The sequence below is a fragment of the Vanessa atalanta genome, chromosome 11 (assembly GCF_905147765.1).
Source record: "Vanessa atalanta chromosome 11, ilVanAtal1.2, whole genome shotgun sequence".
NCBI lineage: Eukaryota > Metazoa > Arthropoda > Insecta > Lepidoptera > Nymphalidae > Vanessa > Vanessa atalanta.
This window is the reverse complement of record NC_061881.1, coordinates 650,965-665,279: the sequence shown is the minus strand read 5'-3', so window position 1 is coordinate 665,279 and position 14,315 is coordinate 650,965. Positions and strand designations below refer to the sequence as shown.

Here is a 14,315-nt window from a genome sequence, read left to right as displayed (position 1 = left end):
GTAAGTCCGTTTGAATAAATTTTAATGGTCAGTTTCATACCGCAAAACTGCAATAACTTGTTACTTGTACTATGTAATTAATTACCGAACTGTTGAGTTACTTGTCCAAGCTTCGCATGCTATTCAATAAAGTGTACGATAGAACGGGACAGGACTTACAGTATTATGCAGAACAGTCTTAGTTTCATCAAAATGGGATGATTAGTTTAAAAACGTATGGAAAACAAACATGATTTTTTATTTATCAGCGAAGAGGTAGCTAAAAAAGTAACACCCGTTAAACACTCACGGCTGGCCTCCAATCCCTTTGAGGAGATGGTTTCAAGTAGCACCACGTTGCTCCGATACGAGTTGGATAGACATTTGGCAGAATTTCATTGAAATTAGACAAATGCAAGTTTCCTTCAAGTATGTTTTCCTTCAAGGCCAAGCACGCTCTAAATCATGGACACAAACTAAACACATAGCATTTCAGTGGTCTGGGTTTGGACCCGCGATCCTCGTTTAAGATGCTCTGGTTCTAACCACTGGGCCATCTCGGCTCTTAACGTGGTAGCTTAGGGTATACTTTTATAATATGATTATTATTATAATATATAAATCCAATTATTATATTATTATTTTAATGATACTTACTACGAAATGAAATATCGAGTTAATTATGTTTCTTGCGCTGTGAAAATATAAATTAACTTGAACTTAAACTTGAACTTGCGGATGCAGCTTAAGTTGTTTTTTTTTTTTTTATAATTATTTTCTACAATGTAATATGAACTATCGCTTGACGTCAATGACTTCAAATAATCATACAATAAAGGATATTAATTATTTAAATAAGTAAATTTATTGCGTTTCATTATATACTTTTTGCATACAGAAATATGTACGTTCAAGTTTTTATATTGTTGTTTTTTTCATCGGTACTCATTTAGCAAATCTAAATCTAAGAGTAGGTAAGCATTTAATTTGACAATCGTTACGTTAATTTTATTGTTAATAAAAACGCGTTAATAAATTCAACGTTCATAGCAATAAACTTCGCAAAGTAAAATAAGAGTTTAACATTTTAATCCTTGCTGATAATGATGCCCTTTTTTTTTTTTTTTTTATGTCATAAGGTGGCAAACGAGCAGGAGGCTCACCTGATGGAAAGTGACTACCACCGCCCATGGACATCTGCAACACCGGGGGGCTTGCAGGTGCGTTGCCGGCCTTTCAGGAAAGAGTACGCTCTTTTCTTGAAGGTTCCCAAGTCGTATCGGTTCGGAAAAACCGCCGGCGAAAGCTGGTTCCACAGAGTGGTTGTGCGAGGCAGAAAATGTCTTAAAAATCGCGCTGTTGTGGATTTTCGGACATCTAGGTGGTGCGGGTGATATTTGGAATTTTGACGAGATGTCCGAAGGTGAAATTCAGCAGCCGGGATTAATTCGAACAATTCCTCGGAACATTCCCCGTGATAAATTCTGTAGAAGATGCAGAGCGATCCAACATCTCTACGCAAAGCCAAAGGATCAAGCAGATCGGAAAGGGCTTGATCGTCGATAATTCGAGCCGCTCTACGTTGGATACGGTCAAATGGAAGGAGCTGGTACTGGGGAGCACCCGCCCAGAGGTGAGAGCAGTATTCCATGTGAGGCCGAATTTGCGCCTTGTATAGTCTTAGACGATGGGCCGACGTGAAATACTGTCTTGCCTTGCTGAGCACACCAAGCTTTTTTGATGCCAATTTGGCTTTGCCTTCCAATTGACCGCGGAACTGAACGAGACTCGAAACATCAACGCCAAGTATTCCGATACTAGCTGTAGCGGCTAACGGAATGTTCTCGAATCGTGGAGATACGACAAATGGTGTTTTTTTAGCAGTTAACGCGCAAACTTGCGTCTTTTTGGGGTTGAAGTGAACTAGGTTTAGCCGACCCCAGTTCGAGACTTTGTTTAACGAAGACTCGATTTCAGATACAAGTTTGTTCCGGTTTTCTTCGACGTTTTCCCGAGAAATATTAGCACGGCCGGTGTATGAGGTGTCTACGGTGCTGTCGTCTGCATAGCAATGAATGTTACTGATTTGCAACAAGTCATTGATATGCAGAAGAAACAGAGTGGGTGATAGAACGCAGCCTTGTGGAACACCAGCATTGACGAATTTTAAGTCAGAGCATGCACCGTCGACAACGACCTTGATGCTCCGATCTGCCAAAAAACTGGTAATCCAATTGCATAATTTCCCGGGAAGCCCATAGGAAGGAAGCTTCGAAAGAAGCGCTTTGTGCCACACGCGATCGAAGGCCTTCGCTATGTCCAGACTGGCTGCTAATGCCTCCCCTTTGCTCTCAACTGCTTCCGCCCATCTATGAGTAAGGTAAACTAGAAGATCACCGGCTGAGCGACCCCGACGGAAACCGTACTGGCGGTCGCTAATCAGCTGGTACTCCTCTAGGTACCGCAGGAGCTGGCAGTTTATAATGGACTCCATTACCTTGGAGAACAAGGAGGTGATGGCTATAGGCCTATAATTGGACGGGTCTGAGCGGTTGCCCTTTTTAGGGATCGGATGCACCAAAGCAGTCTTCCAGGAGTTCGGGACGACGCCGAATGCATAGGATTGCCGGAAAAGACGCGTTAAGACCGGCGCCAACTCGGGAGCACAAGTCCGTAGCACGATTGGAGGGATGCCATCGGGTCCACTCGACTTATGAATATCCAAGGAAAGAAGTGCTTTACGAACTGCACTTTGCCGGAATTTAACCTCCGGCATCGTGGTATCACACCGCGGGATTGTTGGTGGTGACTTTCCTCGGTCATCCAGAGTCGAGTTCGCTGCGAAGAGAGAGCCTAAAAGATCAGCCTTCTCCTTCGCTGTATGGGCCAATGACTCACCGTCCTTGTGCAGAGATGGTAAGGAAGGCTGACAGAAATTCCCTAAGACAGCCTTGGCGAGAGACCAGAACGCACGTGTTCCTGAAGGGAGGCGCACCAGTCTCTCGCCAATTCTGCCAATGTACTCCGTCTTCGCCTTAGCAATCACGTTTTTGAAGGACCTAGAGGCAGAGTTATATTCCTTTCTGATTGCGCTGGTATTTACATCACGAGACGCTGATGCGTTAGCCCAGTCTTGGTAGCGTTCCCATTTTCTGCGTGAAGCCGTTTTGCAGAAACGACCAAACCAGGGCTGGGACTTGCCACCGATGGGGACCGCAGAATACGGAATGAATAGTTCCATACCCTGCAGTACCACATCGGCAACAGAGTCAGCAACAACACTCGGATCATCCGGCGAGAAACAAACCTGCCCCCATGGGTAGGATGCAAAGAAGGACCGCATCCCATCCCAATCTGCTGACCTGTAGTGCCACACTCGGCGGCAGCCCACGAAACGAGGTCGTGAGTAACGCGCAACCGGCACTGTACTTCGGACGAGACAGTGGTCCGACGAGCCCAGAGGGGGTTCGACGATAACCTGGTAGCCATCCGGATGGGAAGTCAGCAGAAGGTCCAACAGGGAAGGTGTATGATCCTCCACGTCTGGTATTCGCGTTGGCGAGGGGACTAGTTGTGTCAAATCATATGCTAAAGCGAAGTCGAGAACAGATCTACCCGCATGATCGGTAGTGCGCGATCCAAGCCATTCGGCATGGTGGGCATTAAAATCGCCAAGAATAACGATCTCTGCGGATGGGATCTGCTGCAGTACGGAATCTGTAGCCATTTGGACGTGCTCAACCAGTCGGTCGGTTTCGGCATTACCGCTATGGGACCTATAAAGGCAAGCGTAGATTCGCGGATGGTCGTCACAATCTACACGCAGCCAGATAATTGATAGGTCCTGTCCTTCAAGGCTGCCGAGGCGTCGAGAGCAGATATCATCTCTGACGTAAACGCACACCCCAGCTCGTGGTACAAAGGAATGTTCCAATTTATACCCGGGGTAGGAAAGAAAAGTCGTATCGGCAGGAGAAGATATCTGAGTCTCGGTAAGAAAGAGCAAGGCCGGCTTCGCCGTCTCAAGGTGAAAGTGGACGGCGTTCAAGTTCGAGTTGAGTCCCCTTATGTTGCAGAAGTCCACAGTGAGGGTGGTAGGGGTTGCCTTATGATGCCTGCTCCGCTTGCCCCGAACAGTAGCGAGCGCAAAATTGCCCCCCCCAGAATTCGGAGGGCAGCCTGGGCATCCCTGCTCAGGTGGTGTATGTCCTGAGCATGGATGCCCAGAGAGGGATTCTCCACCGCAGTCGCTGATGGTACCCTCCTGGGGTAATGTAACCAAATTCTGCACAACCATCATGTTTAAGGGGGGGGGGGGGGGTATCGGGCCTCCGGGACTCTCACATACCAGACGAAACGCGGTAACATAGCTACCACTTCACGCCGATTTTAAGTGAGAGAGTGGTACTTCCCCGGGCGTGCCGGCCCATTCGGCTGCAACCCGAAGGTATGCAGTGTGGCACTACCACTTAAATGGCCCTTGTATGTAGACCAAGGCCTCCAATCTCAGCGGAAACTATTTAAATGCGCCGGGTTATTAATAAAAGCTTTAAGTAAACCTAAGCGCGTGCGTAGCCCACCTGGATAGTTACCACCGTCTAATTAGATATTCTTCCGCCATATAGCAATACTTAGTATTGTTGTGTTTCCGTTTGAAGAGATAGCACTACAGGCACAAGCAAACATCGTAGTTCCGGAGGGTCGTGACCACTTGGCGATGTAAAGAATGATTAACATTTCTAACATAATATTTCATTTGCGGTGGTGATCATTGAACATCAGGTGGAATGTTTGAACGCCTTTTTATCTTTATCATTTTAAAAAAAGTTTACAATAGAAGCGGAAATTCGATACAAAAAAAATAATAAGCTCATCAACTTATAGTCGAACCAATGATATGTATATAAAATTGTTTCTATTATACACGTAAACATATAAATACTATATATAGGGGTATTTATATAGCCGCGATGTCCTTAAATAATTATAATATTGCGGATACGCAACGATTCTCAGACGGAAATATAAGTATGCATGATATTAGCATTGAATATATATAGCTTAGGTTAGAAATTGGAATAATGTATTGTTTTTTTTAATATACCGCTTTTTGAAATTTGGGAATTCATTACTATTAACTCATGTTAAGTTCACTTAGACAATTTTTAGTTTGACATTCGGCCCTATGTGAGTTAATGTTTTTGTCATACGATATCTTAAGAATGAATCAACTTATTGATATTTGCGTGAGTTCTGCGCTCTGAAGGGTTGAAAATAGGAGGTAGTTGTGGAGATGACTGATAGAATTAATTGATTTTTCATTGATAGAAAAAAGACAAATAAATTGCTAGATATTATTTGATATACTTTTTTATAGCATATACAGGATGTCCCAAAAGTCGACGTCAAGCCGAAATTTCCTGACAAGTAATGCCACACCAGTTATCAGTCGACTTTTGGGACACCCTGTATAAATACAATATATTAATTAATTTAAATGTTTTAAAGTTTTAAAGCGCAAATTCAATGCAAACTTTAACATTTTTATAGAAAGTTATATGAAGTTCAAAAGACGACCTAATCGCTATAAAAGAGATATCTTTCAGACAACCTTAATAATATCTAGGAAGACGAATAATAAATAAATGTAATACATAGTCCTGAATAGACCTACCCACATAATAGTTACTAAATAACAAATAAATATTAATACTATTAACAAAAAAATACAGGAAAAGAGAAAAATATTTTATCAAGAAAAAATATCAACTTCTTAGTGCGAATTTCTCATTAAAAATGTATTTTTCCATGATGATTCCGAGTAAAATCGTCGCAAGGTAATGAGAAGCGGTAGAGTTTCAAGGTGTTCGCGAATGTTTTAGTATCTGTTATAAGAAATCAACAAAGATTATATTATACTGACGAGTTTATAAGGTTGATCGCGCTAATATAAAGAATTTGTCCGTTGTGAAGAAAACATATGACCATCACGGACGCCCCGATGTTAAATATCGATATTTATGCTTATATAAATAATTTATAGTTATATAAAATCAATAAATAAATACGAATTAAAAAAAATAAAAACAATATAATATGATATACAAGCATGTATGTAGGTACCCACGCTTCCGATAAAAATCAATACTTAGTATTATTGTGTTCCGGTTGTGAGTGAGCCAGGGTAACTACAGGCACAAGAGACATAATATCTTAGTTCCCAAGGGGGGTGGCGCTTTGATGATGTAAAGGTGGTCAGTATTTTTACAGAGCTAACGTATATTAGCGGTGGTGACTAATTATCATTAGAGGGTTAGTGCCTGTCCGCCAAAAATATAAAAAATATATAACGAAGTATCGTTACTTATTAGATAAAAAGTGCATCAAATAACAGGACTTTTGACACGCACTCTAGGATCTTGCTATAGTCCTTAACCTTTGGGCGTGTTCGCCTAGTTTCCGTGGAATCCACCAAAAGTCTTTAGCTTCAAAGATGAAAGCCAAATCCTAATGATGGCGTCATATTAGGATAGAATAGTAAACAATAAAATAGTTTTGCTATTTTGTGTAAAAGCCGAGATGGCTCAGTAGTTGACACATGATTGACAAGAGTCAAAGTTCAAGTTCACTAAACATACGAGTATAGTACTCAAAGTCATTCGACAATTGAACAATTGACATGTAAAAAAACTATGCTTAACACTCGTAACATATTATAATTATATATGTGATATCATAATATTTATCGCTATTTGTAAGTTTGTTTGTTACCAATAATCTCAAGGAGTAATGGAATATTTGAATGGAGCTTTCATTTTTTTCCGTGATCCGTTGAGAAGGTAATTTTTACAAGGCAATCAACAAACAGTATTCATATATAATGTACATTTTGCAAAAAAAAAAAAACTATACTAGTAACGCTTTATGGGAAAGTGATATTTTTCATCTATAAAACGTTCCCATTAAACTGATTTTTTTATCTTTTCTATGATTTATTTATTAAAGCAATATCGCTATGTATGTTTTGTTAAATAATACTAGAGCCTACTAGAACCGAGATGGCTCAGTAAAAACGCATTCAACTTAAATAATGACAGCGGATACAAATCCGGCAGCAAGCACCACTGAATATCCATAACATGTGCTTCCTGAATGTGTTTAATTTTGTTCATAATTCATATGATTGACGGTGAAAGAAAACATCGTGTGGAAACCTGCATATGTCTAATTTCAATAAAATTCAGCCGCATGTGTATACCCGCATTTAAGGCGGAGGAAAACCAAAAGGATCTCCTCAAAAAAGGAAGAAGGTCTTAGCCCAGCTGTGGAATACCTACAGGTTATATTTTTAGGAATGATTGTATTAATAATTCTTTTTTTAAATGTAAAATTTATATTAGTTGAGGATGACGAGTGATCAAGACGTCACCGGATTGCACCGCGGTTTAAAAGCGCTAGAAAATCTTCACCATTTGGTACACAAACAAAGAGACAAAAAAAAAGACAAATATAGTAAAATTGTATAGACGATCAACTTAAAACGTTTCAAATATAACGTCACACTTATTATATACACGAATAAGCACATGTTTTGCAGTTCATTTGTTTAAAATTTTAACAATACTTCGTTAAACACAAATTATTACGACAAATATTTTTGTAATTATGGAAAATTTAATTCAATGGACGTAGCGGCTGATGTTGTATTTAAATTAAGGATCCTGTTTTTTTTTCTTCTTAATATGTGTGAATATCGTTGTTATTGTCATTGGATTGTCAAAATACGTCAAAAGTATAATTTTATTGACTACCAATACAAATTAGACTCATGCTTTCTGATGTGAATAAACCTTTAGTTAATAATTATTTTTCGTTCAAAAATTAAATACATTAAAAAATAAATATTTAATGCTTAAAAAAAGTTTTGGCTCGAGGAGTTTATTTATATTGATTGTTTACGAAGCTCTCAAAATGAGTAATTTTCCCCTATTTTTGCAATTTTTTTTTTATTATCTGCTCCTATTGGTCGAAGCTTTATATAGCCCATAGGTTATAGGAGGACAAGAATGGACTATTTAAAGCTAAGATTTTTCAAATCAGACCATTCTGAAATTAGCGCGTTCAACAAAACAAACTAATCCATCATCTGTATAGTATTTTTATAGATTTTAAGAAGGATTGAAAGTATTAGATTTTTGCCGGTATTATAATAAATATCAAATTAGCGTGTATTACTGGAGACCAGTATACACAGACCCCTGTTGTATGCTATGACAGACATACTATCACAATAATCTAATTAATCGCGAGTGTTTATGTTTTAATAATGATTAATTAATAATACAGATATTGGGAGTCCCATTGGCCGTGACGACGAACATTCAAGTGAACATAGCGGTCCGGACGTCCTCTGGGAATCCCATCACGAAGCCTCTCAAAGACAAGGTCATGCCGATACTTTGGCTGTCACTGGTATGTTACTTTCAAATTAACTTGTTTATTTACGCAAGCGATTCTTTTAATTGATTACAGTCGTTAAGAATAATTTAACATTAATATTAATAATTTACATATTAAATTATGTTGCAATATTGAAATTTTCTTTGTGTATGTTATATATATTTGCTATTTATTTTATTGATACACAAATAAAAGAAGGCATTCATTAATAAAATATTAAAAAAAAATTATTTAAATAAAATACTTTAAGTGTAATAGGTATTTCACGATTGATAAACAAAGTCTGTTGACGATAAATTTAATTCATTTAAATGAATAACTTTCTCACTTACACAACAAACAAACTGTCTTGCCTTTCGATTTATGTTATAAAATGATTCTCTAAGCCTGTCTGTGCTGACAAAACCTTATTAGTTCTTCGTTTTGCGCTGCTCTCTCGAATTGTTGATTTAAAGAAGACACAAACCGTTCAATGCACTCTCGCTTTTTTATTAGTAGTAGCGATTTATCTTGCGGGAAGCAATGGCAGCAATAAATCGTCAATATATATGAAAAGGTGAATTTATTACCGTAATTTTATTTGTTATGATATATTCCTATCGTTGACTATTTACTATTTTAAATGCCAATTACTTATCAATATAAAATTTTATTAATTAATTGTAAATGATTGCTGTACTTCATTAACAAAATTTATGATCGTGATTATTATGAATATAAATCAACGATTGCGATCATTTTTTTCAAATCATATCAATGGTAGCGAATTAAAGTGTTGAATTAAACATTTAAAGGTTATAAGTTGATAAAGTATTCAATTAGTTCAGTTGTGATTAGTTTACGCTCGCGGCTATTCCACGTGTGAAAAGGGGAGAGGCCTTATAGGGACTTATAGGGCCAGACAACGTACATGTATGCTAATTTCATGATGATGATCGGTTTGGTAGTTAAGAGGTAGAATCGTAACAAACATACAAATATACATTGTTACGTCTGTATTTATACAATACATAAATTAATGATAAAATAAAGAAAAATATAGCTTGAGTTAAGAAGCTATTTGTTTAAATATAATTTTTTAAGTTTACCTAATGTATAGACTTCAAATGAACCGAGACTAAATCAGCTGCCGTCGACTAGGTATTTCAAGTGCAATTTATAAATATTCTATCCGGATACATCGTGAGTAGTACGAATGTCATAAAAAAAATCACGTTCTTTCAAGAATCTTTTGGTCAGATCTAACATAGTTTACATTACATTTATTTCTAAACAATTTAATTTTAAATAATTATTTTTACTAGCGACACTACCGACAATGCTTAGTCAGCTTATATATAGTTTATAAGATCTAAATCTTCCATACAATGTAATAATAATTACATAAATGTTTACTGTGAAAAATCATTAGCTATCTCATTAAATATATAATCTTTAAACATACTGTATAATTAATAATTATTCAGATTTTCTAGTAAACTATATAACTTAATTTAAGATACACTATTATACTTCCATAAAGTGGAGTTTTTACGTCACAGGTTAACGTAACGCATACTTCGACGTTTTAAGTGTTCGTTTTGAAGGCAGTTTCAAAAATAACTTTAAAATGTCATTAATTTTTCGCTCAACTAGCGTAAATACACTCAATTAAAAAAATGTTTTAATGTAGTTTTACATTTATGTTTTGTGTTGTATTAATTTGAATTATATTATTATCTATAAAACTTTAAAATAATGTACCTCTTCTTGTAATTTTATTTATTACGATTTATCTCTTACAAGTATTAAACGTGAAATTGACAGAATATTTTGAGTTTAGGATTAACCATCGATAGACAAAAAAGAAAAAAATAATAAAAAAACTTTAATCATTTCAGTATTGCAAGGAACCGCCCCCAGAAGTTCTCTACCTGCTTAATCTTCGATTAGTCATCGCTCCACCTCTAGTCATCACACTTGAAGTGATACTCTTCATCGTCGGCTTGTTTCTCGGAGTCCAGGGCGGTCATCGTCTTTGGAAACCTAAGTATAAACTCGTCAATACAAAAGAAAACAATAAACCAAGAAAGACTATAGAACGCAGGAAATCCAGTGTCATTTTAAATATGTCGGATAATAACGGCTTTATCGATGATCAGGAGCTGGCGAAAGAAGCGGTTTCCTTACTTGCTATCACAGAGGAAGACGGTCTTATACCAGATTTACTATTAAATGAATAAAATACCTAATATTATACTATTACAAATGTAGGATTAACGGAATGTATTTATTACAAAAACCTCAATTATACGAGTTAAAATGTATCTATATTCTAATTAAAATAAGTAGATTATATCAATGTTCTTGTGATGTGTTACTAAAAGTTACTAATTACTACTAGCCGTTAGTGGTATTAGTTATATATATATACAGAAGTAATTGTTACAATTTGACTTACGTGGAGTTTTCATTGTGAAATTACCATTTTTCGACTAACAAAGGAATTACTTAATTTAATTAACATTATGACGGGTCTCAATAATAATAATCAATTATTTAGATTACATACGGACAGAGAGACGGTTGATTGACAATTTTTTTTAGTAGCCGCCACATCACACAGTCTTAAAAACGAGTATTTCTGTACTATCAAGACACGGTAAACGCTGTCTGTGTTTTTAATATTCCAACTGTCATGGCGGTTGAACTATTTAGAAGTTAATGTGCAACGCCATCTTTGTGTGTATTTGCGCGCACACCTGCACACATTAATATGACTTGTGTAGTTGGATTATCCCCCTTGAGAGTTGCTGTCGTGGCCGATCGTTCATGATGGCAGAATGTATTGAATGTGTGTGGTATCAACTTGCATTTTTATATAACAAGAAAGATAAAGATCAATATGCGTTATTTGATAATATAATCCGTCCAAAATTGTTTACGGCAATTATGGGTATAAATGTTAAAGAATTACTAGTTAATGTAGGGTTAAGGTTTATACTTTTGAGAATATTCTCATGAAATAAGCTTAGTTATAAATTAACATCGACTATTAGCTGTTGACATAACGTTACATTGAAATACCCTTATTGGTAAGGCACATCACAAATTCTACCGCCAAACAGCAATGCTCAATGCTTTGTATTATTGTGTTCTCGTTTGAGGAGTGAGTGAGGCTATGTAACTACAGGTACAAGGGACATAACATCTTAGTTCTCAACATTGTTCACACATTGACATTAAAAAGCGTCACATATCTATGGGCAATGATGATCATTAACCATCAGATGGTCCCTATGTACCTAACCACCAGTGGCGTAGCTAGGTGGGTAAGGGCCCCTGCATAGAAAAAGAATCGGGCCCTCGCCCCCTCCTTAACGTATATTGGCATTCAAAATTATAGATAGTAATGAGAATGGGATACAGGATACAGTGAGTTGAACGCATCATTAGTAAGTTAAATCCATACTTCATCTCTATTCAAAGCTCTTTTCCTAGCTTAGGTTAGAGGGCCCCCAGAGCTCAGGGGCCCTGGTGCACTGCACCACCTGGCCCTACGATAGCTACGCCACTGCTAACCACATTGTATAAAATAATTAAACGAACAACGACTGGTGCAACTTGATATATTCATTTGCAACATTTACTATTATAACCTTCTCCTCAAAGGAGAGGAGGCTTTTATCCCAGCAGTGGGACATTTACGGGCTGCTAATGCTAAAATTATAACCTTATAATTATAAATTGGCCGTAACAACGAATCAAGATTATGTAACGTTAGTCATAAGAGGCGAGTTATATGTGTAATATATTTTTTTTAAACCTACTACATTAGTAGTTAGTTACTTTTTTATGGATCATTTATTTATATGTAATTAACATTACCTGAATCTTTTGCTCAATTAGCTATAAGCTGGCGATCAATCTTTACACATTTTTGTTTATTGGATGTAATACTTTGAGTATGTTCTTCAATGTATTTCTAGAGTAGATAAATATAAAAAAAATGCAGGGTTGTACTGAATTATGTGCAACAAATAAAAAACTATTTTTTGTTTCGATAAATGTATAAAATTAATAAAAATAGAAAGAACGCATCAATAGATTGAAGGTAAAGAGCAGCCCTAGACCAAAACTTATATTGATGGACGATTTCGTCTGTAGAGCCCAAAAATGTTTCAAAATGACACATTAATTCGATTTAACACGTGACCAGCAATTGACGTTTAGAAAATGACGTCACAATCTTATTATTATTTAAAAGCAAACGATATTTTTGACGTTGTCTTTCGTCAATTTATTTGGACGAAAGTGCATTCGACAATGTGTCGAAGCAATTTTGACACTTGTCGAATGGACAATCCCCCTCCATCCCCAACTGTCAAACGATGTGATGTGACGCCTAAGGCTTATGACTCCTCAGAACCAACTTAATAACATTTAATTGATCGCAGTAATTTTAATTACAGCAACAATTAGTAATCTCATCAAAATCAAAATATACTTTATACAAGTAGGATTTTACAAGCACTTTTGAATCGTCATTTAACAAACTATATTAAGTAAAGCTACCACCGGTTCGGAATGTAGATTCTACCGAGAAGAACCAACAAGAAACTCAAAAGTTACTCTTATTCAACATTAAAAATAAAGTCATGTTAGTTAAAAACAATTATATATGTATGTTATATACCCTGGAAGTCAACACGCATCGTCAGTTAAAATTGAAACACGCATATTTAGACTGGTTTGGAAAATATTTTAATAGTTTTAAATAATATTTATTAAAGACCTTAAACTAGGGCTGTAATAGTAATGTATTGTTTTCAGTTATAAAAGTGTTTTTTATTCCAGTGGATCGTAAAATCCCCCTGGGGCAATTAAGGATTAAAATTAACCTAAATATGTTTAAATATGTAATATATAAGAACTTCCATTAGGTAATACCAAATGTCAGTATTATATAAGTGGAAAATGTTAACAACGTAGTCTTACTGGTAAATGTACAAATTACAACATTAACCGGGTAAAGTCTAACCAGACAATGTGTAAAATATGTATAATTGTATATCTATCTAATTTCAACTAATAATCTTTTAAATTAATTTATTGTGATACTACTTTTAAAATAGTTAGTTTATTTATAAGTTTTGTAAATATAGACTGAAGGTGTAATGTTAATAAAAAATACATTTTAAAATGGATGTCGTTTAATTTATAACCTTATACTTTAAACTTAAAAATACATAACAGACTAGATACAATATTTACACTTTGTAATTTAATAAATAATTTCATAAAACAAAAAAAAACCTAATTTATTATTATTAATATTAACAGACTTAATTATATTATATTACAACAATTATATTATAAATATTTTTTAATAGTAATTTTAAGGTAAGTACCACTCACCATATACTTCAATGCGCTGGTAACATTTCACTTCTACTGTTGAATATTTAAAAACGAAAAATATCTCATTATATATTAATCAAGAATCTATTAAAATATTAAATACACTATTTACACATTTTCTTTTTTTAAGACAAAGGAATTATTAATCAAACTATCAATCGACACAAATAGAATTTTTACCTTATAATGAATTACAAAATTAACTTACCTTATAATGAATTACAAAGGTAACTAAACTTACCATTAATAAACAACAATTATTAATAAGTTATAAAGGTAACTATTTAAGCTATATAAATACAAACATTATAACAATAACTTTATACATTATATAAAGATATGGCTTTACAATTTTATAATACTCAGAAGTTTTAACTACACGAGTAGTTTCGTATCATAGAAGTTTTTGTTTTAGGTAAATAGATTTTTTTAATTAGACTCAAAACTATTCAGTCGGACTGTATTGTAGGATAAGG

The 14,315-nt window shown here is 35.5% G+C and overlaps 1 protein-coding gene across 1 annotated transcript in view; it reads left to right on the top strand.

The window, feature by feature from the left end:
* Positions 1–11,826, top strand: part of LOC125067223 (scavenger receptor class B member 1-like) — a 62,617-nt gene extending 50,791 nt beyond the window's left edge. Inside the window, exons 11-12 of the mRNA XM_047675686.1 lie at positions 8,326–8,451; positions 10,320–11,826. Of these exons, the coding sequence (XP_047531642.1) occupies positions 8,326–8,451; positions 10,320–10,661 (468 nt within the window). The 3' untranslated portion in view covers positions 10,662–11,826. The remainder of the gene's footprint in view (positions 1–8,325; positions 8,452–10,319) is intronic.
* Positions 11,827–14,315: the final 2,489 nt, after the last annotated feature.